The sequence below is a fragment of the Apiotrichum porosum genome, assembly GCF_003942205.1.
Source record: "Apiotrichum porosum strain DSM 27194 chromosome Unknown scaffold_1, whole genome shotgun sequence".
In the NCBI taxonomy this organism is placed as follows: Eukaryota; Fungi; Basidiomycota; class Tremellomycetes; order Trichosporonales; family Trichosporonaceae; genus Apiotrichum; species Apiotrichum porosum.
The window spans coordinates 1,962,801-1,987,488 of record NW_021167108.1 but is presented as its reverse complement, the minus strand read 5'-3'; the positions used below and the strand labels follow the sequence as shown (position 1 = coordinate 1,987,488).

The 24,688-nt window shown below is 58.3% G+C and overlaps 11 protein-coding genes and 1 non-coding gene across 12 annotated transcripts; 7 read left to right on the top strand and 5 right to left on the bottom strand.

Annotated features, from left to right (window-relative positions):
• Positions 1–15: 15 nt before the first annotated feature.
• Positions 16–2,242, top strand: EHS24_000715 (uncharacterized protein; the record flags this gene model as incomplete). The annotated part of the gene is made up of 4 exons (XM_028616536.1): positions 16–219; positions 258–330; positions 381–451; positions 494–2,242. 4 exons carry the CDS (start codon positions 16–18, stop codon positions 2,240–2,242), a joined length of 2,097 nt encoding a protein of 698 aa, XP_028480393.1.
• A 709-nt stretch (positions 2,243–2,951) lies between these two features.
• On the bottom strand, positions 2,952–5,165 carry EHS24_000714 (uncharacterized protein; the record flags this gene model as incomplete). The annotated part of the gene is made up of 6 exons (XM_028616535.1): positions 2,952–3,283; positions 3,328–3,585; positions 3,635–3,975; positions 4,022–4,119; positions 4,177–4,547; positions 4,586–5,165. The coding sequence occupies 6 exons, from the start codon at positions 5,163–5,165 to the stop codon at positions 2,952–2,954; spliced, it is 1,980 nt and encodes a 659-aa protein (XP_028480392.1).
• A 216-nt stretch (positions 5,166–5,381) lies between these two features.
• Positions 5,382–7,198, top strand: EHS24_000713 (uncharacterized protein; the record flags this gene model as incomplete). The annotated part of the gene is made up of 3 exons (XM_028616534.1): positions 5,382–5,755; positions 5,798–6,779; positions 6,818–7,198. 3 exons carry the CDS (start codon positions 5,382–5,384, stop codon positions 7,196–7,198), a joined length of 1,737 nt encoding a protein of 578 aa, XP_028480391.1.
• A 151-nt stretch (positions 7,199–7,349) lies between these two features.
• Positions 7,350–7,449, bottom strand: EHS24_000712. The gene has a single exon. It is a non-coding gene; the product is annotated as a tRNA-Thr (tRNA).
• Positions 7,450–8,037: 588 nt separating this feature from the next.
• On the top strand, positions 8,038–9,062 carry EHS24_000711 (uncharacterized protein; the record flags this gene model as incomplete). Its single annotated transcript, XM_028616533.1, has 4 exons — positions 8,038–8,127; positions 8,183–8,322; positions 8,383–8,782; positions 8,832–9,062. 4 exons carry the CDS (start codon positions 8,038–8,040, stop codon positions 9,060–9,062), a joined length of 861 nt encoding a protein of 286 aa, XP_028480390.1.
• A 1,137-nt stretch (positions 9,063–10,199) lies between these two features.
• On the top strand, positions 10,200–11,782 carry EHS24_000710 (uncharacterized protein; the record flags this gene model as incomplete). Its single annotated transcript, XM_028616532.1, has 4 exons — positions 10,200–11,073; positions 11,111–11,121; positions 11,299–11,396; positions 11,497–11,782. 4 exons carry the CDS (start codon positions 10,200–10,202, stop codon positions 11,780–11,782), a joined length of 1,269 nt encoding a protein of 422 aa, XP_028480389.1.
• A 578-nt stretch (positions 11,783–12,360) lies between these two features.
• On the top strand, positions 12,361–14,831 carry NOG2 (GTPase required for pre-60S ribosomal subunit nuclear export and maturation; the record flags this gene model as incomplete). Its single annotated transcript, XM_028616531.1, has 3 exons — positions 12,361–12,470; positions 12,523–13,231; positions 13,602–14,831. 3 exons carry the CDS (start codon positions 12,361–12,363, stop codon positions 14,829–14,831), a joined length of 2,049 nt encoding a protein of 682 aa, XP_028480388.1.
• A 133-nt stretch (positions 14,832–14,964) lies between these two features.
• Positions 14,965–16,146, bottom strand: MDM12 (Mitochondrial distribution and morphology protein 12; the record flags this gene model as incomplete). Its single annotated transcript, XM_028616530.1, has 1 exon — positions 14,965–16,146. The coding sequence occupies one exon, from the start codon at positions 16,144–16,146 to the stop codon at positions 14,965–14,967; it is 1,182 nt and encodes a 393-aa protein (XP_028480387.1).
• A 334-nt stretch (positions 16,147–16,480) lies between these two features.
• EHS24_000707 (uncharacterized protein) lies at positions 16,481–17,869 on the bottom strand (the record flags this gene model as incomplete). The annotated part of the gene is made up of 4 exons (XM_028616529.1): positions 16,481–17,286; positions 17,325–17,535; positions 17,580–17,737; positions 17,782–17,869. The coding sequence occupies 4 exons, from the start codon at positions 17,867–17,869 to the stop codon at positions 16,481–16,483; spliced, it is 1,263 nt and encodes a 420-aa protein (XP_028480386.1).
• An 803-nt stretch (positions 17,870–18,672) lies between these two features.
• TIF51 (Eukaryotic translation initiation factor 5A) lies at positions 18,673–19,424 on the bottom strand (the record flags this gene model as incomplete). The annotated part of the gene is made up of 4 exons (XM_028616528.1): positions 18,673–19,041; positions 19,207–19,245; positions 19,314–19,342; positions 19,382–19,424. The coding sequence occupies 4 exons, from the start codon at positions 19,422–19,424 to the stop codon at positions 18,673–18,675; spliced, it is 480 nt and encodes a 159-aa protein (XP_028480385.1).
• Positions 19,425–21,053: 1,629 nt separating this feature from the next.
• On the top strand, positions 21,054–22,665 carry EHS24_000705 (uncharacterized protein; the record flags this gene model as incomplete). Its single annotated transcript, XM_028616527.1, has 2 exons — positions 21,054–21,360; positions 21,401–22,665. The coding sequence occupies 2 exons, from the start codon at positions 21,054–21,056 to the stop codon at positions 22,663–22,665; spliced, it is 1,572 nt and encodes a 523-aa protein (XP_028480384.1).
• A 250-nt stretch (positions 22,666–22,915) lies between these two features.
• On the top strand, positions 22,916–24,633 carry EHS24_000704 (uncharacterized protein; the record flags this gene model as incomplete). Its single annotated transcript, XM_028616526.1, has 4 exons — positions 22,916–22,918; positions 22,960–22,999; positions 23,070–23,260; positions 23,314–24,633. The coding sequence occupies 4 exons, from the start codon at positions 22,916–22,918 to the stop codon at positions 24,631–24,633; spliced, it is 1,554 nt and encodes a 517-aa protein (XP_028480383.1).
• Positions 24,634–24,688: the final 55 nt, after the last annotated feature.

Genomic DNA, 24,688 nt, shown 5'->3' with positions numbered 1-24,688 from the left:
TCCTCAACATCCATCATGTCGGTCTCCTTCTCGGCTCCAGACCTGCAGCCCACATATCAAGCCCTGGTCGACGGCAGTGCCGACTACGACTGGGCCATCTTCAACCAGTCCGGCAACGAGCTCAAGGTCCAGGCAACGGGTTCTGGTCTTGACGACCTCAGCGAAGAGTTTATGGACGGCCGCGTCCAGTATGCGTTTGCTCGTGTCCAGGACCCCAGCGTAAGCTTTATCTTTCTCATGCCTGAAGCTCACCCCAGCGCTCGCTCGACCGCAATGTCCTTGTCGCCTGGTGTGGAGAGGGTGTCCCCGAGTCCAAGAAGGGTCTCTTCCGTGAGTTGCCAGCTGTCCACACATCTACACAGCCCCGCTGATGGCGAAAGACATCCATCTCTCACAGGTCCAGAACAAGTTCCTTCGTGGCGCCCACCTCGTTATCCAGGCTCGCGCTGACGTACGTTGACGAATCATTTGACGCCTCGACTGACGTTCTCAGCTCGACGTGACCCCCGAGCACATCCACAAGCGCATCCAGGAGTCGTCTGGCTCAAAGTACTCGTCATCGGCTCCTGTCCCATCGCGCCCCGCTGTGGCCAAGCCAGTGGTTCCCTCGTTCCGTCCTGCCCAAGGCCTCGGCGGTGCACAGGGCCAGCCCGCTGCTGTCCCCGCCCCACCACCAGTGTCGAGCTTCAACCGTCCGACACCCCCAGCTGCTGCCGCTGCACCCCCTCTTCCTGCTTCGGCGCGCCCCGTTCCCAGCGCTCTTGCTCCAGTTGCTGCTGCTCCTCCTCCTCCTCCAGCTCCTGCTGCCCCGCCTCCCATGCCCTCAGCTCCTCGTCCAGCAGTCATGTCTGCTTCGACTCCTGCGCCTACTGAGGCTCAAAAGCCTGCCGCCGAGGACCGCATCGCCAGGGTCGGCACAAACTACGAGCCCGTCAAGCTCGCTGCCCCCGGCAAGCTCGCGAACCGCTGGAACCCGGCCGCCCAGCAGCAGGATGACGAGGACGAGGCGCCTGCCCCGCACGTCAGCCTCAAGGACCGCATGTCCGCCTTCAACCAGCCCGCCGTATCGGACAATGCTCCTCCTCAGCCTAGCGGCAAGAAGCTGACCTGGTCCGAGCGCCAGGCTGAGGCCAAGCGCCAGCGTGAGGAGGAGGAGGCCCGTAGCGCCTCGGCCATCTCGGCCGCTGCTACAACCACTACATCGTTCTCGCGCCCTTCGTTTGGTGCGGCCACGGCCATCCCCAAGGCTCCCACGCCGCCACCCGCTCCTGTTGCTCCCCCCGCGCCTGTTGCTCCCCCTGCTCCTGTTGCACCAGCTGCTCCTGCGTTCAACCGCTCGGTTCCGCCCCGCCCTGTTGACTCGGATGACGAGGAAGAGGACGATGACAACTGGGGTGCCCCCGCGCCGCCACCCGTCTCGACCTTCCGTCCCCCTCCACCTGTCGCCGCGGAGGAAGCTGCGGCCCCGCCTCCACCCCCTCCCCCTCCCCCTCCCCCTCCTCCGGCCGACCCCGTGTCAGAGCTCACCCGTCTCAAGGCAGACCTCACTCTGCAGGATGCTCCCCCTGCGCCTCCCCCCGTCCCAACCATGTCGCGCCCCGTTGCCGTTGTTGCCGAGGCCGCAGCTCCTCCTCCCCCTCCCCCTCCTCCTCCCCCTCCCCCACCTCCCCCCGCCCCGGCGGCTGCTCCTGCCGTCGCCGAGCCCACTACCCCGAGCGCCCGCGCGCTCTACGAGTATGCGGCAACTGAGGACAACGAGATCAGCTTCAACGAAGAGGACGTTATCGCCGAGATTGAGGAGGTCGACGAGGGATGGTGGTCAGGCCGCGCGCCCAACGGCCAGGTCGGCCTCTTCCCTTCCAACTATGTCGAGCTCATCGAAGGTGGCGGCGCTTCGGCTGTCGCGGAGGAGCACCACCACGAGCCCGAGCCTGAGCACGATCCTGAGCCTGAGCCCGAGCCCGAGCCCGTCGCCGCACCTCCTCCCCCTCCCCCTCCTCCCGCGCCCCCGGCGCCTCCCATGCCCGCCGCATCCGAGGGCACCGTCAAGGTGGCCATGTACGCGTACGCCGCGGCCGAGGACAATGAGCTGTCCTTTGAGGAAGGCGACCGCATCACCAACGTCGACACGAGCATCGACGACGACTGGTGGCAGGGCGAGGTCAAGGGCCAGACCGGTCTCTTCCCCTCGGCCTATGTCGTTAACGAGGACGAGTATGCTGCCGCGATGGCCGACCAGTAGATGCGAGTCTAAAACGAGGGAAGAAAGAGTCGAGGACGTAAGGAAGAGGTTTGGATAAACAAAGATATATGAGCCAGTGCCACGAAAGAGTGATTTATGAATGTCGTCGCTTTCGGTTGATTGGTGTGGGCTGCGCAGACAAGCCATCTCAATTGGGATGCAAAATGGTAATTTCGTCTCCCAAAGTTATACGACATTTACAGTGATTTATCCATATTTTATTTCTTCCCTTCCCGTCTCGTCTCCCCATATGCCACAGATCCCACAGACCTTGGTATCGCTGCCAGATGTGGTAGCAAGACGAGGAGGACAGCATCAGTGCCAACTGTGGATTTGTGGACGCAAGGCAGGAATGTGTACGGTGCCTCGAATACCACTCGTGCTCCTCGCGTGGGAGGTGTAAAATGTTCCCACCACCGCCACGCCGTTGTCGCGTGAGCTATATATCTTCGCTTACGCCCACTAAACCACTTATGCCATGCCAGACCCACGCGACCCGCAGCATAGTGTGTTTCTCTGTCTCTGTTGGGAGGCGCACAAACCGCGCGACGTGGTAAATCCATCTTGTGGCTACACAATAATCTATGAGGGATGCTGACAAGGGTTGATGTGTGGTGGATTGCAGAGGAGGAAAATGTGCAAGGTTACTCATGAATGTAACGGTGACGGTCTGGTGTATGTTGGGGTGTGTCCCACGCACGCACGCTGCTTACGTGCAGCAGAAGAAGGTCATGCCCTCTCGCGTGTCTGCGACCGCACTCTCAAGAGCACGGTCGTCCTCGGTCGTCCAGCCGTCCTCGGGGCCAATGTTGTCGGCGTTTCCGGCGACACGGACGGCACTGTCGAACCTGTTGCGGCGAGCGGTGAGGTGCAGCATGGGACGCGGGTCCGAGTGCCCCGTGAGGAGGATAAGGGCTGTGCCACTGGGCAGAGAGGCGTGGAGCTTGGTGAGGCGAGCGTCGAAGCGCTCCAATGCTGCGGAGACCTCGGGCGAGTCGGACATGTCCGTCATGTCAGTTTCGCCACTGGGAAGAGAGTTCCCTGTACGTCAGTATAGTGCTCGGACTCTGTGCTGGAAAACTTACATTGCTGCACAATTGACAGCTCAGTCAGGCGCGCAAACACATAATCGTGACTGGCGACGCCCTCACAAACGGCGTCAACGACGTCATCGTCGGTCTGACAAGAGACGGGAGTCGTGGCCTTGGCGCCGTACCAGCTCGCGGGGTTACCGTGGTCGGCCACAAGGGTCGTCTTGCCCTTGGCCTTGGCATTGGGACGGAAGCGCGAGAGACGCTCGAAGATGGACTCGCTCTCGACGCTGGGGTCACCAAACTCGGGACCTGAGTTGTCAGTTGAGGTGCCCCTTGGCTGAACTACCACTCAACTCACCGTTAAGAAGCTTCATCTTAAGCAAGTCCACACAAGCACGGGCGTCCTCCTCCGAGTCGTGTCCTCCTGCGCTGCCCTGGATAGCCCGTCCCAGCCACTTTTGTGTCAAGAACTTGAGACCAGGCTTGTATGGAGGTCCACGGGCATGGCGGTAAATGACGGTCGTGTCAATGACGAGAGGATGACGGATCTTGAGAGCAGCAAGGTCGCAATCCAACGAGTGGCCAAGAAGAATGGTGTGAGGGGTAATGATGGGGTTCGGGCCGGTGACGAGAGCCGTCTGGATCGACTTCAGGGTGTGCTTGGCCTTGGACATGCGCTCGGCGGTCATACCAGAGAACCTGGACGGTCAACTTCGAACAAATCAACGGTTTGGTCTTCACTTACTCAGTCAGGTAGTCGACAACAGGCTTGGGGGGCGTAACCAACTCCTCAAAGACGCTCTTGCCACTCTCAAGTTCCACAATCGACACGCGAGCCAGCTCCTGGCCGTCCTCTGAAAGGCACTGACGTCAGCCCTATTACGGGATCCAAAGACTCACCATCTCACAGTCAATCGCAAGCACGGGGTAGACACCGTTGGCCGGTGGACCCTTGGCCTGGGGCGTCTCAACCCAACCCTCCTCGCCTCTCACGTTTCCTCTCGTCCTACGCCCCTGCTCATCGACGACCACAGGGCGTGGGCCAACGGGCTGAAGTGTCACAGCAGCAGTGGCAATCTCATGTGGCCCCGCTGTGGTGTCATGGCGGCGAGACTTCTTGAGGAGCTCCTCCAGCTCGGCAGGGATGTCGCCGGGGATGAACACCTCGTCACTGGCCTCGACATAGCTCGGAAGCTTGTATCCGTTGTTGGTCATCTGGTTTGCTGTGCAGACGTAGAGGAGAGGGCTGGCCAGCTCGTGCTTTGACAAGGCTATTGTTGTCAGCAAGGTCCTTCAATCTCAAACTCACCAGTGAGGCGCTTGGTTTCGGCATCACGCTTCTTCTTGAGGTGCTCGGGCAGCGGGCTGTGGAGAAGCGTGGCCATGACGGAATGAAGCTTCCTCTGGTCTCCGGGGGCACGAGTGGGGCACCCATAAGAGAAGAGCTTTGGGATTGTCGGCACACGAGCTTCAGGAAGGTCCTCTGTAGCTGCCAAAGGGGATGGCTTGGTGGTAAAGGGAAGGCAGGCGGCAGGAGGAAGCTTGGCAAGACCAAGATGTTCGGGAAGAAGACCGGGAACAAAGACAACAACTGTGTGGGTCACATAGGACGGGTTGTCGACAACAATCCATGACGGCTTCTGAGCATCGGCGGCCACGAAGAGGGACAGGTCACGAATGTGCGCGATGCCAATCTTCTTGCCTGTGCGAAAGTAGCTCGTGTCATACTGGAACTGAGGACGATGCTTGTCCACTTTGCGCTGCTTGCGCTTCTTGACCTTTTCGAAGCCGTCGTCTTCGGGCTCAGGCGCCGACAGGTCGAGTGTTGCCCGTGGACGGGACACGGGGCTGTGTGATGGCGACTTGCGCTTCAAATCGTGAGTCGCCATTGTGTATGTTGTTGTTGACAGGTTGGTACGACCGAAAGGATTGAACGCTCACACCTTGCGGACAAGCCGCGATCAACTTCTGGTGAAAAAAATGACGTGTTGTCCGTGATAACGAGCATCACCTCCACCTGACGAAGCGGGTGGCGAACTGCTACATGTTGACACAGCTGGACGCGTCCCTGCGAGCCTTGGCCCATTGACCACAACGTCCCAACCATGGCCCCTCAAAAGGTGCAGTGTCCCATCTGTGACCGCACCGTGTCGGAATCAGACATCAATCTGCACCTCGATCTTCAATGTCCTGGAGCAGCAGGGCCATCATCGCCCACAAAACAGCCTTCGTCGCCTCCAAGGCCAAGACTGAGCCAGCCGTCTGCAAGTGGTGGGCAAGGCCATCTGCGGTCGTCACAGGGAAGCGGTAGATCTACTGAGACTCCAGCAAGACCTCCAAAGCCTCAGCCGACATCTCAATCCAGGCCGGTAGCACCTCCATTTGCCGGCGCCAAGCGGAGCGCAAGTATGCGTGAGGACCATACACCAAACGGTACGGAGAAGAAACCCCGTGTCAACCCTCTCACGGCCAACCAACCGTACGTAGGCACTTATCTTTACGTTTAAGGCTGACGTATCAGTCTGGCCGAACGCTCTCGCCCATCTTCCTTGAACCAGTATGTGGGCCAAGACGACCTCGTTGGCCCCGGCAGTCTACTCCGTGCGAGGATTGAGCGAGGCGATACCTTCTCGTGTATTCTGTGGGGCCCTCCGGGAAGCGGAAAGACCACTCTGGCGCGTTTGATGGCGCGCATGGCCAATGCCGACTACAAGGAGCTGTCGGCGACAAGTTCTGGAGCAGCAGACGTTCGGCAGGTGTTCGAACAGGCGAAGAACGGTCTCAAGCTGACGGGGCGGAAGACCGTCCTTCTCGTCGACGAGATCCATCGTTTCACCAAGCCTCAGCAGGACTTGTTCTTGCCATTCGTGGAACAAGGGCATGTGCATCTCATTGGTGCGACCACAGAGAACCCCAGCTTCAAGTGCACCGGTGCTTTGCTGTCTCGCTGTCAAGTCTTTACGCTCTCAGCTCACACACCAAAGGACCTGGAGACCATCATGGCTAACGCCTTGACCGCCATTCCTGACCCTCCACGTCTTCCTCCGACTCTGCTTCCCTTCCTCGCCGAGGTTGCCGACGGTGACGCCCGCGCCGCCCTCAACGGTCTCGAGCTCGCACTGAAGGTTTGTGAAATGCCCAGCTATCGCCAGACAACATTGGACGGCAACGACAACGAGGCAGACTTGGCCAAGCGGGACGAGCGGCTCATGTACGCTGTTCGTAATGGGTTGCGCAAGGGGTACAATCGGACCGGTGAAGAGCACTACGACTTTATCTCCGCCATGCACAAGTCGCTCCGAGGCAGCGATGGCTCGGCGGCAATGTACTGGCTAGCGAGAATGTTGACAGGCGGAGAGGATCCCCTGTACATTGCACGCCGGCTTGTTGTCGTGGCATCCGAGGACGTCGGATTGGCCGACCCAAAAGCCCTGCCCCTTGCCATCGCTACGCACCAAGCGTGTCAGATGATTGGCATGCCGGAATGCCGTATCAATCTTGCCGTGAGTTGCGCTAACCGTGGCGTCCGGCTGACAGTCAGCACTGCGTGGCCTACTTGGCAGAAGCTCCTAAGTCGACACGCGCATACGAAGCTTACAAGCGAGCTGAGGCCCTCGCCACGCGGCCACCGCTACCCCCTGTTCCCCTTCAAGTACGCAACGCGCCAACTCACCTCATGAAGAAGCTCGGGTACGGCAAAGAGTACGCGTACAACCCCGACTTCAGCCATCCCGTCACCAACGAATACCTTCCTTCGGAACTGGCAGAGTGCAGTAGCCTCCATCCCAATGAGGATGCTCATATTCTGCGTACACCTGAGGCGGAGGCCAGGACAAAGGCTTGGGACGACAGCCGATTGGCGGAATGGGAGCACGTAACAGGCAAGACGTGGGAGGCAGGGACGAACAAGACGAATAAGTAACGCGGCTGCTCATGTCATCACTAGAAGTCGACACATCATGCATATCTGGGAACATCTCTGGACACCAAGACCGAATTGGGGCAGGTTACTGGATCAAATGCACTTCACCAGGTGCCACGGCCAGCAAAAGAGGACGCTCGAGGCGCTGCTTTGCCTTCTACCCGAATTGAACGGGTGACCCTTTCATCATAGATGTTGTCTCAAGAGACCACCATACTAGTGAAAAATTCTAACCACTGAACTAAGAAGGCAATCACGTTGGCTGGTTATCCTGTTGCATGAGTTAGCAGGGAGTGATGTATGATTGAACGGCACAGACTTGGGGCGAGGGCAGGCTGGCGACCGAAAGCCGGGGAACGGTTGCGTTGAAAGAAACATACTATGTTATGCGTGGTGTGGTGGTGGCGTGGCACAAGTGATCGAATCAACAAAGCATGTCTGTGTTCACGCGATAACGCAGTGCAGGGGCCGGGGATGGATCTCACGAGACATATATCCCGAGACATTAGATACCAGCCATGATGGGGTACAGGCAACGCTGGGTCTTCTCGGTGGAGTCACTGCACTTTTTCCTCTACGAAGAATAAGCTCGCATGGCTGATTTAGCGATCTCCCTCGGCGTCGGACGAGGTCAAGTCAAAGGATCAATGCCAAACTCACTCCAAATACTGGGTCACCATTGAGATTGTCACTGGGTAGTGGCGTTATCATGACGCCGCATGGCAGTTAATTCACCGAAAATGGCCCGGACAGGCGGGCCCCGCCAAACGTCCGACACATGTGGAACGTCCACAAACGTCGAGGAGGAACACAGACCATTCTCCACTTCCTCGCTGACAATGGGATACCCTCACATCATCGTCACAGGCGACTCTATCGCACAGGGATCGTTTGCGCCAGGTGGTTATGGCGCCGCACTCGCACAGAGGGTAAGCCAGACCGATCTACCGGAGTTCATCGGCGAGGGCTGACAATTGCCTTCAGTACGCTGGCAAGGCTGATGTTCTCAACCGAGGCATGGGAGGTTACAACAGCCACCAGCTTCTGCTCAAGCTACGGTCGGACCTGCTCCCCGCAGGTGTCCACCCCTTGTTGTTTGTGGTCCACATTGGTACCAACGACAGGTACGTGGGAGAAAGGGGAGCGGGTGCCTGCAGGAGGTAGTTAGTTCTGACATTCTTCAGCGCGCTTGACGGGTCGCAGACGGTAGGCACTTTCCAATTCTGTAAAGCACAACTGACAGTCCAGGTTTCGGTAAACGATTACCGCACCAACCTGACCTCCATCGTGGGCGAGCTCAAATCCAGCTACCCGGCTGCTGCTATCGTGCTCCTCACGCCGTCCACGTTGAACGTTGCGGTCACCCGCGCTGCAGAGGACTCTATGGATCTACCCGAGGACTTGCGTCACTACCGTCAGCCCGATAACACTGAGCATTATGTCAACGCATGTGTTGGCGTGGGCGAAGGAGCAGGGGTTCCAGTGATCAACGTGTTTGACCTGCACGAGGCGGCGGTTGCCGTTGGCGACAAGTTGGAAGACTTGTTCTCCGACGGATTGCACTTTACTGCCAAGGGTTACGAAGTGAGTATGCTGTCAAGATGTGGTAATCATTCAGCCACTTATTTGGCAGATTGTTACTCGGGCTCTCCTCAAAACAATTGATTCCCGTTACCCAGACTTGAGGCCACTGAAGATGTCCGAGGCCTTCCCGGCGTTCTTCTCCTACACACACGACACCGAGCCCGAAGGCTCAAAAGGGCAGCGCGCGAATGCCATCTTTACTCGCCTCCGTGCAATGTATGAGGCGGAGGCTCTGGCTGAGGAGGAAGCAAAGGAGGCAGCGGCCACGAAGGGAGGATGATCGCTTGTTGATTCGGTTGAACTGCACGATCCCATAGGTGACTGGTGACGCCTGCTGGTGTGCCTGATTATGTGCCACTAAGCAGGAGTCGTTGTTTTAAATACAGGTAACCCGCATAGACATGATACCTCGAGTTTCATAACGTTGGAGTGGTGCCTCTAGCAGTAGAAGGCCGCTATTAGAATTGCACACAGAGGGCCCTGGTCGTCAAGTCAAACCCGGAGCGGGGGCCAGCTTGCTTGCTCACCGGCTTGCTCACGGGCAGTCACGCTGCTTTGGAAACCATAGACGCTGACTTATCCGCAGGTTCCTTAAGGGGGAACAAGAGGTTGATCCCTAATTGTCACCAAACGACCTGCCACTTGTTCCTGCGGATATGTGATGGGTGTAGTCAAGGTCCCGTGTATGTTTCTTCGGCCACAAGCGATCCGCGGTCGTTGGTTACGGCACGACGCGTCCCATGAGCACATCGCATCCTGCCAAGCTACTGGAATCGACCAGCATCATCTGTCCTGAGGTGTTTTACGTTCCCACTAATGATCGCACATGCCGTACTGTAGCATACGGATCCCAGATACTTGCAGTTGTTGCTTGTTGTCTGCCATTTTCCGGCTCTGACGGATCTTGCAGTAGTTGTACTTGTGTTTCACGGGTAATCAACCGGTACACTCCGGTTTGCATGAGGGTTAGCAACCAACCCTGGCTCCCGCTTACAGCACGGGGTGTGTCTGTTTGGGTTACAATGTCCTAGAACATAAACAGGAACGGATGCTCCGCGTGGTTTTCGGGCCACAGTGCCAAGAGTTGTTCAATGTGTGTATCGTCTCAAATTCCATTGGGGCGACTACCGCAATCACAGTCGTTGGCCACCCTTTGCTGAAACGTTACGGGAACAACTCCGCATGCAGGTACCGACCGGGCTGCATCAAGGGGGTTCTCAACGTAGGATCATTGTTGTGTTTTTTGCATGAGGGTCGGGTGGGGAAGGTGGCACATCAGCTTGTTGATGTGGCAGTTGCGCCGAAACAACAGGCTCAGACTTGCTAAAAGGCAAGGCCACCCTCCAGTTGCGCGTCCCCTCGCCTCGTTTTCGTCCACCTTTCCAACACCCACACTCATTCCCACACTCCTTTTACCATGAAGGTCTCCCTCCTCCTTGGTGCCATGGCCATTGTGCCGTCGGCAGTCAATGCCTACCCGTGGATGGCCGAGCGTGCTGGCGGCGACGGCGGCATGGACAGCCTGAAGCAATACCTCCAGGGCATGAAGTTTGACAACAACCAGCTCAGCAACCTCACCTCCCAGATCAAGGCCGCTCAGGCCAAGGTCGGAGATGTCGGTGCCCCGACCGCTCGCATGACTGGCCCCTGGAACAAGTACACCAAGGACTCGATCTACAAGACCTTCGGCCTCGAGCGTAAAGCCAGCTCCAAGCGTGGCGCGGGAGGCTCCGTCTGGGGTGTGGCCGAGGACGAAGCCCACCCTTACATTCCTTACGACCCCAAGAACCCCGACCACGCCACCTGGCAGCGCGGCCCCTGCCCCGGTCTTAACACTGCCGCCAACCACGGCTACCTCCCCCGCGACGGCATTGTCACCCCGGTCGACCTCTTTGTTGGTCTCTGGGAAGCCCTCTCGCTCGCCCCCGACCTCTGTGGCCTTCTTACCTTTGCTGGGTTTGTCTGGAAGGGCGACCTTGCGCAGATGAAGATGTCCATTGGAGGTAACAAGGACGTTCATGGCAACGTCGTCATCAACGGCCCCGGTCTCTCCCAGCATGGCGTCCTCGAGGGAGACTCTTCGATCACTCGCGAAGACTCTGCTATTGGTGACCAGGTCCACATCAGCATGTCCCGCTACAACCGCTTCAAGGGCTACTGCGCTGCTCAGTCGGAGTTTGACGTCACCATCAAGTCTCTGTCCCAGGCTCGCAAGGCTGCTTTCGATGACTGCGTCAAGTATAACCCCAAGTGTGACATGAACATGCTGCGCATGGTCGTCGCATACGCCGGTGAGTAATTCTGGTCAAGATTCCGCTGACGCTTCAGAGTCTGGTTTTGTAAGTTGTTTCGCGCATAAAGGTGGCAGACGTGCAGCGATGGGGTGGAAGTTCGTAGACGTCTCGGGTTGCGGTTGGCACTCGTCGGGCACCGATCGCACCCCACCATTTCCTCCACGTCTGCCACTTACAAGTCAAGAACCACTCCCAATGAGAATATGTACTGACATATTCTAGGGACACGAGGCTCTCCGTGGTGAGGCTACCGTCTTTACGGAGGAGATGCTTGAGTACTGGTTCATCCACGAGCGCTTCCCGCCCGGCTGGAGCAGGCGGTAAGTTCTGAAATCCTCCCACTACCTCCTCGAATCCTGCAACCATTTTTGCTTGCCTCTGTTCACTCATTCCAATTATATGTACCGTTCTAATGCGCAGCGCCGTACCTGTCACCAGCTTTGAGATGGGCGCTTGGGGTCTCGCCGTTTGGGCCGCCGCTCCCGTCAGTCCCGGTCTGTCGCTTGGTGGCATTTATGTTGGAGTGCCGTCGATCACGTCTGTCCTTGCAATGGGCAAGGTGTTGGGCTCCGGCAACACTATGGGCCTCGTTCAAACGGCGGTGTGCTCCGTCATGGGTGCGGTGACTGGTTTCATTCCTAGCCAACTCACCGACGGCCTCTCTGGCCTGGGCGTGCCCGGAATGAGCGCCATGGCCTCGTGCTAAGCAATATATAAGCGACAACATCAACTCTTCCACGTCTGCAGCACGCGGTCGACTTGTCAAAGCACATGCTGGTGTCACCCCTGCCGAACAATGTTTAAATCATTTGAATTTTAGCGGACATTATGAATTTGCTGTGAACGTGTGTCTGCAGTGGGTGTCGCAGAATAATGGATTGTGACCCCGCGGAGGAAGGACGTCATGCGTTAGGATCCAGAGGAGAGTACTGCCACCGACTGTTCAAATGTGCGAGAAATTGAAAATTTTGCTCATTACTTACTCCGACCATATATATCATAGATCATAGAACTGCGTGACGTCCGATTTCTCGCAAGGCGACAGCTCAATGCACCTAGGCGTTACGCAACGAAAGTTGCTGGAGAGACACCACACCTCCAACCATACAACTATCGAGATCACTGCTCGTCACGTGACCACCCGCCACCCCCGCCAATTTGCTCCCGCGTTCCGAGAATTTCATCGCTCGCACCCCTTTCAACTTCTGTGTTTCGCTGAACGTTTCTCGATATATCTTCCCCCCCAGCACAACTTTTTGAAGTTGTTCACCCTTCCTTCACAAGATGGGTAAAGGAAAGAACCACGACAAGTCCACCAAGAAGGCGGACCATGGCAAGGTCAAGTCCTCCGCCCAGAAGGGCGAGTTCAACCTTAAGCGTGTGAAGGGCGAGAAGTGAGTCTACCTGCAGATCTTCGTGCTGGGACCGCGCTTACAATTTTCCCAGCTTCTACCGCGATGCCAAGGCCGCTTCTCGTCTCAAGATGCTCAACGGTGGAAAGGCGGTGCGCAACAAGGATGGTGTCATCGTTGAGGCTGCCGCTTTCCAGAGCAAGGAGGTCACCCCTGGTCGTGTGCAGCCCGACCGCCGCTGGTTCGGCAACACGCGTGTCATTTCGCAGACCGCGCTCGACCACTTCCGTACCGCGCTCGCTGGCCACAAGGCCGACCCTTACTCAGTCCTGCTTAAGCGCAACAAGCTCCCCATGGGCCTGATTCAGGACGAGAGCGAGCAGGCCACCAAGCGTGTCCACATTGTCGAGACTGAGCCTTTCGCCAACACTTTCGGCCCCAAGGCCCAGCGCAAGCGCCCCCGTCTCGACGTTGGCTCGCTTTCTGAGCTCGGCGAGTCGTCGGCTGCCACGGACGCCAAGATTGAGGACACTGTCTCGGCCGACCAGGAGGCCGCCGCCGCCTTCCACCCTACCCGTTCGCTCGCCTCCGCGCCAGCCTACGCCAAGGGTACCTCGCGTCGTATCTGGGCCGAGCTGTACAAGGTCCTCGACTCGTCGGACGTTGTCATTCACGTCCTGGACGCCCGTGACCCTATCGGCACCCGCTGCAAGCCCGTTGTCGAGTATCTCCGCAGGGAGAAGGCCCACAAGCACCTCGTCTACGTCCTGAACAAGGTCGACCTTGTCCCCACTTGGGTTACAGTGAGTGTCAGCTTTCCGTATATTTCCCCCCCTTTCCCCTCCCCATCCCCCCTATCACGATCCCACACTCCAGTCAGGACCTTAAGCGCGCGCTTCGGCGGATTTTATACGCATCTGGGCTGTTACGAGAGTGGAAGAATGAGCGTCCCTTCGCCAGCGCCCCACCCCCGACCCCGTCTTGGGTGTTCGAGGACCAAAAAGCTGGCGGCCGTTTTGGTCGCCGGTGAGGGGCCCAGAAGGGTTCGTAGCAGGCCAATTGAGTTGGGCTTTGGACCGCCTTTGTGCACATGCTTCGTCCAGACCCCTTAGTTTTCGGCCACACATCTTTATCTGGATATCAGTTTTTGTTATTTTCTTTGCTGACCTCCAGGCTCGTTGGGTCAAGCACCTTTCGCTCTCGGCTCCCACCATTGCGTTCCACGCGTCGATCAACAACTCGTTCGGCAAGGGTTCGCTCATCCAGCTGCTCCGTCAGTTCTCGGTCCTCCACTCGGACAAGAAGCAGATCTCTGTCGGCTTCATCGGCTACCCCAACGTTGGAAAGTCGAGCATCATCAACACCATCAAGAAGAAGAAGGTGTGCACTGTTGCTCCTATCCCCGGAGAGACCAAGGTGTGGCAGTACATTACCCTTATGCGCCGCATCTACCTCATCGACTGCCCCGGTGTTGTTCCCATTTCGGCCAAGGACACCGAGGCCGACACCGTTCTCAAGGGTGTCGTGCGTGTGGAGAACCTCGACACTCCCGCCGAGCACATCCCCACCCTTCTTGCTCGCGTTCGCCAAGAGTACATTGAGCGTACCTACGGCCTCGAGCACCGCGAGGGTGGCTGGCACGGCGAGGAGGGCGCTGCTATCCTTCTTGGTACCATTGCCAAGAAGGCCGGTAAGCTCCTCAAGGGTGGTGAGCCCGACCACGAGGCTGCTGCGAAGATGGTCCTCAACGACTGGATCCGTGGCAAGATCCCCTTCTTCGTTCCCCCTCCTGCCCGTCCCACCGAGGAGGGCCCTGTTGCCAAGGAGGAGCCCGTCAACGAGGCTTCGGAGGCTACCACTGCTGTCCTCGAGGCCCAGGAGATTGCCCTCGGCAACCTTCTGGGTGAGAAGAAGGTCAAGGGTGTTCCCCAGGCCATCAAGAAGATCGTTACCATGACCAAGTACCTCGCCGACGACCGCACCAAGGAGGGCGAGTTTGACGAGGACGACAAGATGGACGAGGGCAAGGGCTACGAGAAGGATGACGAGGAGGACGAGGACATGGAGGAGGATGACGAGGAGGAGGAGGAGGAGAGTTCCGACGAGGAGGTCGACGAGTCCAACGCCGACCTTGCTTGGGAGGACGTCTTCCCGGCCGACAACGATGCTCCTTCCGCCAAGAAGGCTCGTGTCGAGGTCGAGTCGGAGTCGGAGTCGGACGGTGCCAAGCCTGTCAAGGAGAAGCGTGTTACTACCAACAAGAAGAAGGCTACCAACTTCTTCACGTTTGCCAACGTCAAGAACCGCAACCGCGAACGCAAGGCGCCCAAGCCGGAGGAGGTTTTGGACCGCAAGCCCGGTTCCAAGGCGGGCAACAAGATGCGTCGCTCGCTGAAGAAGTAGGGATAGATGGCCGACTGGGTTTTGGTGTAGCACGTGCCGGCACTAGATGTTTTGGTTATAATGTACCAACGAGTGTTGTATCATGCATACGATGTGCGTCACACTTTCTCTCTCTACAGAAGCAGGACATGTTCTAAGCCAGAGCGATGGTTTGAAAGTTTGGGAAGACAAGTTCTTCCACGAGCGTCTTGCGCACCACGTCCACAATGAACCGCTCAACCTTGCCGACGTTGCGCAAGACGTGGGCGTCTGCGCTACCGATATCACTCTCGATATGGAGGTTGGGCAGCACGCGCTGGCCTATGGCATAGTGCCCTGTGGGCATGCCGTGCAGTCCGTGTCCGCCATGGCCAGGAGTCGGCGGCTGGTCCTCGCCAGTGTCGACTATTGTGACGTGTACACGGTGTTTCGTCCCAGAATACGCAAAGACCAAGTCTGCCGCGAGCGTGAGGCCTGTGATGACCAGCTTGAGAGGCAGGGACATGAACAAGGGGCTTGGGTAGTTGACCTGCAGCGATGTGGTGAGCGTAAGGCTCATGTTGGATGCGTGATCGAGGCGCATGTGGATCTGCACCGAGGGTAGTGGGTTTGGGCGGGTCTCGGGCAGTCCAACTGGGTGCGCAGGTGGGGATGGAGGTGGGGAGAGGGGAGCAGCAGAGTCATGAAGCGGCGCGCCTGGCCGAGTGGGGTTTGAGCCGTGCGTATGGGCGATGGGGACGGCGATCGCAGGACCAGTGCTGGCCATGCGGGGAGGGGTGGAAGGCACAATTGGGTAGCGCGGTGGTCCACGACGGAGACCGCCTACGCCGAGTCCGACAGAGGCGACAGAGTTGCGCCCGCTGTGGAAGCCAGAGTAGACCGAGTCGTTGGCGTCGTCGCGCTCGCCAAAGTCAAAGTGGTCGTCGTCAATGAGGTTCAACTGCGACGCCGATGGGTGCAGGTTTCGGCCAGGGAGAGGTGCTGACGAGTGACGACTACGCTGGGGACCACGGCGAAACGCAGGCGCTGGAGGAGGCGGAGGAGGCGGGGGACTGTGAGAATGGGCTTCCTCCGCAGCGCGTTCGCTGGCCTGAGCCTCGAGATAGGCATCACCTTCGTCGTCACCTTCGTCGAATGCTCGCCAGACATCACGAATGTCTTTGAGTTCGACGTCGGGGCCGATGTTACCAAAGTCAAAAGAGGTGACAGTGACGGGGCCGAGGAATGACGGTCTGGAGGCGCGGTTCAGCTGCGTGTTGAGCGCGGCAATGAGGGTTTCGGAGAGAGACGACGAGGTGGGCTCGGAGAGGAGCGACCAGTCAATGTCGACGGACATGGTTGGAGAAAGATTGCGTGGGTGGGGTCGGGCTATGGTTGTTGTGCAGTGTTTGAGTGATGCACTGTATGCGTGCGGGGGTCGAGCCGGCCGCTATAGAGTCCGTTTGAGGTCCTCTGGGCCGGCTAGCAGCATGGCGAGCGACGAAGGATAAAAGGAGGGACAGGAAGGATGTGGAGAATCAGGAAAGCATTTGTTGACAGGGTGGTGGCCGCCGTGCATCCGTATGGAGCCAAATCGCGAAACAGGTCCTACCCACTTTCAACATTGTCACTGTAGAAATGGGTGTCCCGAAAGGGGGATCTCTAGACCCAGGACAGCACCATGCATCTATCTACAACTCGTCCAGCATATCCAATCGCGCCAGCCTCTGAAGCGTGTCCTCGTCGCCGTTGCCATTCTGCTCCAATCCGTCGATTCCTTCCAAGTCATCGTCCCAGTCTCCGCCATCCATACCGAGCGATGACATGAGACGCTCCACCTCGGCCGCTGCACGCATTCTACGCTCGTCCTCGTCCTCTACCTGCGACAACTCTGCACGCACCTGCTGGAGGTGGAGGAGGATCGGGGTAGGGTCCAGGGGGATGGCAGGCATGCTGCCACGCGCACCGGTCAGAGGTCCAAAGTTGTCCTCGAAGCCTGCCGTGTCGTCGTCGTCATCCTCAAATGACAGGCCGTTCGCGCCGTTGGCGCCGTTCATGCCTGGTGGGATATGGCGCATGGCCTCGGCAATGATGGCCGCCACATCGTCACCCTCGTCGTCACCGTCGGCGTCAGGGAAGTCGCCGTCATTGTCGAGCCACGACTCGAGGCGAGAGTACTCATCAGCGCCAGGGATGGGGCCAAATTCTGACGCGTCTGGGAGCGGTGCAAAGTCGCCAAAGTCGTCGCCGTCGTCATTATCGAGAGACGTGGGCCCAGGCGGCGTGGGGAAGTCGCTCACAGGTCCCGCTGGACGGGGTTCTGGTGTCCTCGCCGAAAAGGTGACTGGGAAATGCGCTTCGTCGCTGCTTCCGTCATTCTCAGCGTCCACAATGATGTCTGGACGAGGAACGTTGCCACCGCGGGTACCCTTGCGGACCATGTTGGGCCACATGTGGGTCATGAGCGTTTGGCGGACAGTCTCGAGAGGGTCAAGTGCTAAGTGTCAGTGCCAACCATACAGTGCCTCAACTCACGCCTCTCGTCATCGTCGTCCACGACGCCGCGTTCGTCCACAACTTCCATGCCAATCTCGTCGAAACGGTCCTCCTCGTCAATGTCCTCGGCAGTGGGGTGGGTGTCGGCGGCGGGCTCGGTGCCCTCCTTTATGCGGACAGCGACAGAAAGGTCGGGAGGAGGGTCGAGCACTGACAGGCGGGTGAGCGATGGTGGAAGCGGGTCTGGCGCCTGGAAGCGGTCAGTACGGGGAGGGAAGGGAGGGAGGCCCATACCTTTCCAGAGAACAGGTACATGACGACTGGGTGCGCAAGCGGCGACACTCCAAGGGGAAGAGGGCAAAAATTGACATCGGCAGTGTAGTACTTGTTGTCAATCGTCCATGGGATATGGTCGCGCAAAGGGTCGTCGTCGAGTTGGACGTCAAGGAGGCCTGCAGTGTGAACATGGCGACACGGGCCTGGGACACGGACGTACGGGACAGAAAGGGAGTTGGGTCGAGTTCCGGGTCGTGGAGCACGAGGATCGTCGACGACGTATCTGGCACTGTGATGTCTGTTGTCATTGTGGTGTGGAGAATGAGCACAGTAGATGGTATGGATGGGCGAATGCTGACTGTCGATGAACCGACCTCCACCTGGCCTCTGGCCTGTGGGTTTGGTATCTGCTCCCGTCCTGAACGTGTTGCACGTCAGAGGAAACTGGTCAGTGGCCACTGGTCTGGTCGTGTGCCCCAGCTGGATACTGCAAGTCAGTGGATCAGTGGGAGCCTCCTCGGGTGCACTGCAGCATGCTCATACCACAGCTACGCCCACCCATTGGCGCACCGGCCAGGAATTATTGAATTTATAATTGATATAGGAAAGGACAATTAGAAACGCCACGTGGTTGTGGCAACTGCCATTAATATTAATTTCAATTTCCACTTTCTCTTTCTCAAACCGCCACAGATGCATTCCAACAGTCCCCAGCCATCCTATGCATGCAATACCGGCCTGAAAGACACATGAGTACACCCAAGACCATCTCAGCTACATTCCATGAACATACCATGCACATTGGCCAGATGGTTGACCGAAAAAAAGACATGACACCACCCGAGCCTCCTCGTTGTCCACTCTTTTCAGAAATTGACCCATACCTCGACTCGTGTCGTCTGACCTCCCCGTCCAAGCCACAGCCGCAACCTAGAGCGTGCCTGGGGCTGTTCGCGGCCGCTATAACGCCTGGGCCGAACTGAATCGCCAGCCAACCGGAAAAATACCCCGTCCACCGTCATCGACCTTCCAACTCTTCCACTGCTTGCACGACCTTCATTCGACGTTCCAGATCACTGTAAGAACTAGCATTTCTCATACGAACGCCAAATTACTTATCAGCGGGAGCCTCCTTCCAGGTAATGGCCTGCTCCTCGCCCATGGCAGCAACGATGCAGACCATGATGTCCTTGCCGTCGTCGAAAGCGCCCTGGATCTCGTTGCCGAGGTCGTTCTCGGGGAGCTTGACGTCGTCCTTGGCACCTCCGTCGGCGTCCATAAGCGAAAGGAAGCCGTCGGCAATGTCGAGAACCTGGTACTCGGTGCGGCGAACGTTGGGGACGTCCATGTTGTGGGTCGAGGGGGAGATGTCCTCCATCTTCTTGCCGGTGAAGATGTCAATGGCGACAAGGTGGACCTTGGCGTGACCGTGCTTGCCGGTCTTCGAGGTCGACATGTCGACAATCTTGCAGGGGCGGCCCTAGAAACTGTCAGCAGACGTCCAAAGCCGCTCCAGAGCGGCGGTTCAAAATGTCCCGGATCAATCGGAAGAGATTTGCACCTCCCCCGGCCTCACAGGACAAGTTCACCGCCATCACCGCCATTCCGGACTCTCAGAGCACGCAGAGACAGGGACAATGCTCACCTTGATGACAACGTGGCCGTTCTTGCGAAGGGACGAGCACTTTCGACATGGTTAGTACGAGAAAGAATGTCGAGAAGTGCAACTCTGCACGCTTCTCAATCACATACCTGGGCGGGGTAGGTCTCGGAGGCGCCGGCTACAAAGTCAGCATTTCATCACAACATCGTGCACCCACCGCCGGTGGCCTCGAAGGTCTCGTGGTGCTCGTCGTCGGACATCTTGTCTTGTTTTTGGGGTTGAGGATGGGATGGGATGGAGGTTTGAGTAGGCCCTGCGTTGACACGCCCGCGAGAACGCAGAATGGGTGATTGATCGAAAAATCTTGCCGCTAACGCCGCATGTGGCACTTTTGCGCCCGGGGCACCGTCATTTGTGACGCACCGTCTGACGCATTTGTGACCTTTGTCAATACGATCAATACCGAAGTTCCTAAATGTCGCTCAATATGGCACAATCTCTACCGCCTCGTGCATCCGCATTGCCAGTGCTGTGCATGTCACAGCGCACACTGCATGCTGTTCTCACGATTTGTCATGATTTTTATTGTGCCCCTCAACCATGCGTAGGAGTCGATACGGTGCCCGTGGGTTTCGCCCACGTATCGGGACAGCGTGCCTCCATTCCGGACTAAAAGGTTCCGCAGATCGCCAAGAAGCACCTTTCTCGGCCCGCCAGGCCCATACGCTTGTTTCGATACACTGACGGTTGTTGCGATCCACTGAAGACTGTCGATGCCATGGGCGACACAGAGGTGCCGAGCTGAAGTGCGGACGGTGTCTTTTACATCGATAAACAGGTCAGTTGAAAATGTGGCGGCAGGTGCCACTAATGCCGATCCTCCCTCTGCCGATCACTCCTTCAAGATTGTTCGGTGAACTGGTCTATGACTGCCACCTCCCCGTTGACTAGCGTACCCCGGACTCGTCATCTTCTGCATAGAACAACGCAGATGTGTTCGTAACGTGTCTACGCAGTCATGGCGTGGCAGGCCCTTAACTCCGTTGTCACCAAACCCTGGCTCACGTCGTCCGAACGGCAAGAGGTCGTGTCCTAGATATGGTGCTCCTTCATGGGCAATCGGAGGCATGACAGGAGGTCAATGGCCAGATGAGGAGAGCAGGCGCCGGACGCCGGACGCCGGACAGGTGCGTCATACGGCAGTGGCATGCAGAGGCAACAGGCCTGGGAACTGCAACCGCTGCACGCGACCCGTTCGCCGGATACAAGATACCTTGAACACCCAACGCAATGGGTCCATGGCAGTGTAAGCCTCCATTTTGCAGTTGGCGCATTGAATAACAGGTGGTCTGCAGGTCGCCCAGTGACATTCACAACAACAACCTTTTGATATCAGCCCCGGCTGACGACCAAGTCACGCGACATTCACGACCCGGCTCGTTGACCTGAGCTCCCACGTATGCTTCTGAAAGTGTATGTAGCGACCGCTACCATTGCCTGAGGACCCAGCCTCCTTGACCAGCCTACTGGGAACAGCTTGTAGACACGTGAAAATGGCGAATCCCGCGTTCAACCATGAGGGGAGGCAATGCCGACCGCCACACATGAGAACCATGCCACTTCCACCCATCCACCAAGTCGTACCCCATTCGTACTCAAAGCCAAGTCGTGCCGAGACTGTATTTGCATAACCCAGTACTTCCTCCCTGCTCTGAGTTTGCAGCATTGCATGCATATGGTTCGTGCACACGAGCACTGCAAGGTTCGGAAATATGCGGCAATTGCCACTGTGGCAGCTTGAAACCCGCGCGCCCTGGCTGCAACCGATTAACCGATCGATTCATGTTGACGCACACGCTCCTCCACCAACAACAAACCCACCACCCACCATGGCCGCGTCGCCAGACGCCGTCCTTCACCTCGCTGCGCTACACACGCTCGCGCAGACAGGTTTCGCATCCACGTCACGCGCCGCAAGCGTCACCCTTTCGGGCGTGCTTTCGCGCTACCTCCAGCTGGTGGCCACGTCATGTACCGAACGCGCCGCGCTTGCCGGTCGCTCCAAGGTGGCTGCTATTGATGTCGTCAACGCACTGGAAGATCTCGGCGTTGGCGGCATCACAGAGCTGCAAGAATGGACGGCGGACCTCGACAAGGAGGTCAGCTTTACGGGTGGCAAGATGGATGAGCTTGCAGGTGGGTTGAGGGGGTTAACTATAATTCAACTAACGGCCAGGCTACCTCCGCGATGGATTGAACATTTCAACCGACATTGAGAGGACATTTGTTCCTGTGGACAGCGAGGATGAGGACGAGGAGGAAGGAGAGGAAGCGGAAGAGGAGGACGAAGAGTCTGAAGAATCGGACGAGGCCATGGACGTCGATGGCGAGGAACCCCCACGCGTCAACTATCGACCCCGGTCCCCAGATCTCTCATGGCTTCCGCCTTTACCAAGCGGGCAGGAGGATGCCATCGTCACTGGCTCCAGTGCTGTTGTGCCAGTTGATGCTGTCCCTGCTCCCCAATCAGTGGCAGAACGATACCGTCGACCGGTGGCTTACAGCACATCACAACTGGCCGAGGCCCACAGCTTTACCGACCCTCCCAAGCCATCTGTGCCGTCCCCACTCCCAGGGGCTCCTTCGTCATTCCCTTCCCTTGTCACGACCTATGAGACGACTGTGGATGAGCCCTCACTCATGTTTCGACAGACCGATGGCCGTCGACAGGCCGCCGACTTGCTTCGACTCACTGTTGGCAACCCCGACAAGTTTAGCCCAGCCGACACTCTGTCACAGGCTCTCCCTCCTCCCCACATCTCCCCCATTGTCCCCTCGCACTCTGATGTGTTGCCGACTCGTCTCATCCCAGTCAACCCGAACCAGAGTGGCATCATATCGTCCATTCTCCACCAAATTCGAACACCATACCTCCCTCCAACCCTGCGAGAGCGTCTCACATCACTTCGTCCTCCGCAGGCACAAGGTAGCGACCATGGCCCCATGCTGTATGGCGACCCGATCCGCGGTGCCGACGTTGCTGCGCTCAACAAGGCCCGCGGCAAGGCAACGGGTGACGAGACCGAAGCCTGGTTCCGCGCAACCTGGGATTCTGGACCTCACGGCGCCGACCGTTGGTCGCGTGGACGCCTCCCCAGTGGCCGCAAGGTCATCAAGTCTGGTGACGGTGCGCAGGCGCCTCGCGAGTCGGAAGGTGCAAAGGTGCTGCGTCTCAAGATGAACGAAAAGGCGTCAGGTGCCGTCGACCCGCGTGGACACTCGCCTGGGCCACCATCCGCCACGGGCATCAAGCTCCGTCTCGGTGGACCAAAAACACCTGTAGTGGGCGCTGCGATGGGAAACCATGGCTCACCGCCGCGGCCATTTGCTGGAAACAGTGCACCTCCGATGGTGAAGACTGGTTCTAGCAGCTCCCAGGCGTCACATCGCAGCCACCACAGCATGTCCCCTGTGAAGCAAGAGTACATGCAGATTGATTAGACAGAGAGAGAGAGAGGCCAAGAGGTAGCTGTAGCATGTGTATGCAAGTAGTTGGGTTGGTTAATGCATGGGCTGTGACGTCGGTGTGATTGTGACGGTTAGTGTAATTGAGCCCCCCCGTTTTAGTCGGTGAGACCCTGGTTCGCGTGTTCAACCGTCCTCCACGCCTCCTCTCCACGTCCATTTCAACTGTAACGGCCTCATCTTCCTCCCATCCACAACAACAGCGAGCTCGAGGGCGTAGTGCAACATGGTGGGTAGTTGGATCCCGAACGTCCTGCTAACCATTCTTAGGTCGTCCTCGCTGCATCTATCTGCACCCGGAGCGGCAAGCGTGAGTTGAACGTTGCGCGTCCCTCACGCGTGTGTGTGTTCATTCAAGTTGGGCTGACCATTGTCCACAGCGCTCCTCTCTAGGCAATTCCGCCCAATGCAACGCTCCCGCATTGACGGTCTCCTGGCATCGTTCCCCAAGCTCATCCCTGCCAACTCGCAGCACACCACTGTCGAGACCAACGATGTTCGCTTTGTGTACCAGCCATTTGAGGAGCTGTTCGTGATCCTCATTACCAACAAGGGTTCCAACATTCTCCAAGTGAGCAGTACCACACCGCGCCGCGGTCCGGTAGCAGAACTGACCGTTTTTAGGACATCAACACCCTCTCCCTCCTCGTCCGCCTCATCTCGTCGCTTACGCCCGCCATGTCCGAGCCTGCGATCCTCCACCACAGCTTCGACCTGCTGTGCGCGTTCGACGAGGTCGTGTCGCTGGGCTACAAGGAGAACGTCAGCCTCTCGCAGGTCCGTAGCGTGCTCGAGGGCGAGTCGCACGAGGAGAAGATCCAGGAGATTATCGCGCGCAACAAGGAGGCCGAGGCCAAGGAGGAGCTCAAGCGTCGCGCCAAGCAGCTCGAGATGCAGCGTCGCGAGCAGCAGCGTCTTGCCCAGGCCGGCCGTCACCACGGCGGCGGCGGCATGGGCGGCATGGCTGGCGGCTACCAGCCCATTGCGTCGCCCGCACCCCGCTTCGAGGCGCCTGCTCAGCGCGAGTACCGCACCCCAAGTCCCGCGGCCGCGTCCAAGCCCGTGTTCAAGGGCTCGGGCATGAAGCTCGGCAGCAAGAAGGGCAAGCAGAGCGACTTGATCTCGCAGCTTGGTCACGAGGCCGAGCTCGAGCCTGAGCCTGAGATGGTTCCCGAGCCTGAGCTCGAGCCCGAGGTCGCCGTGTCGGCGGACGTGTTGGAAAAGGTCGAGCAGGACGACATCCACATCGGCATCAAGGAGCAGCTGTCGGCGACCCTCCACCGCGACGGTGGCCTCCAGGCATTCGAGCTCAAGGGTGACCTCTATCTTACTATTTCGGACGAGGCCTATGCCAAGACCAGCCTCAAGCTCGCCCCCAACGACTATTCGGACCTCCAGTTCAAGCAGCACCCCAACGTCGCCAAGTTCGGTGCTGGCGACAAGGTTATCGCGCTCAAGGACCAGTCGCGTTCCTTCCCCGTCGGCCAGGGTCTCGGTGTGCTCCGCTGGCGCCTGTCCACAAAGGACGAGAGCCGCGTGCCCCTCACCGTCACTGTCTGGCCCCAGCCCCGCGGCGACGGCTCGTCGGACGTTGCTGTCGAGTACGAGCTCGAGGCCAGCCACCTCGCGCTCAAGAATGTCGTCATTTCCATCCCCATTCCGCCCAACGCCTTCCCGTCGGTCACGGGCGGCGACGACGTCGACTGGTCTGCCGACCGCGGCGCGTTTGTGTGGACCATTGACACTGTGGACGCCGACTCGCCTACAGGATCCATCGAGTTCCGCTGCGAGGGTGACGCCGACGACTTCTTCCCCGTCAACGTTGGCTTTGCCGCCTCGGGCTCGCTCGCCAACGTCGACGTCGAGAACGCCATTGTCGGTGGCGGTGACCACGCGTTTAGCCAGGAGAAGATTCTCACTGTTGACAAGTACGAGATTGTCTAGAGGGACGGTGGTTTGTGAATAGGATTATGCACGATATAGGCAGTGAAATTGGGTC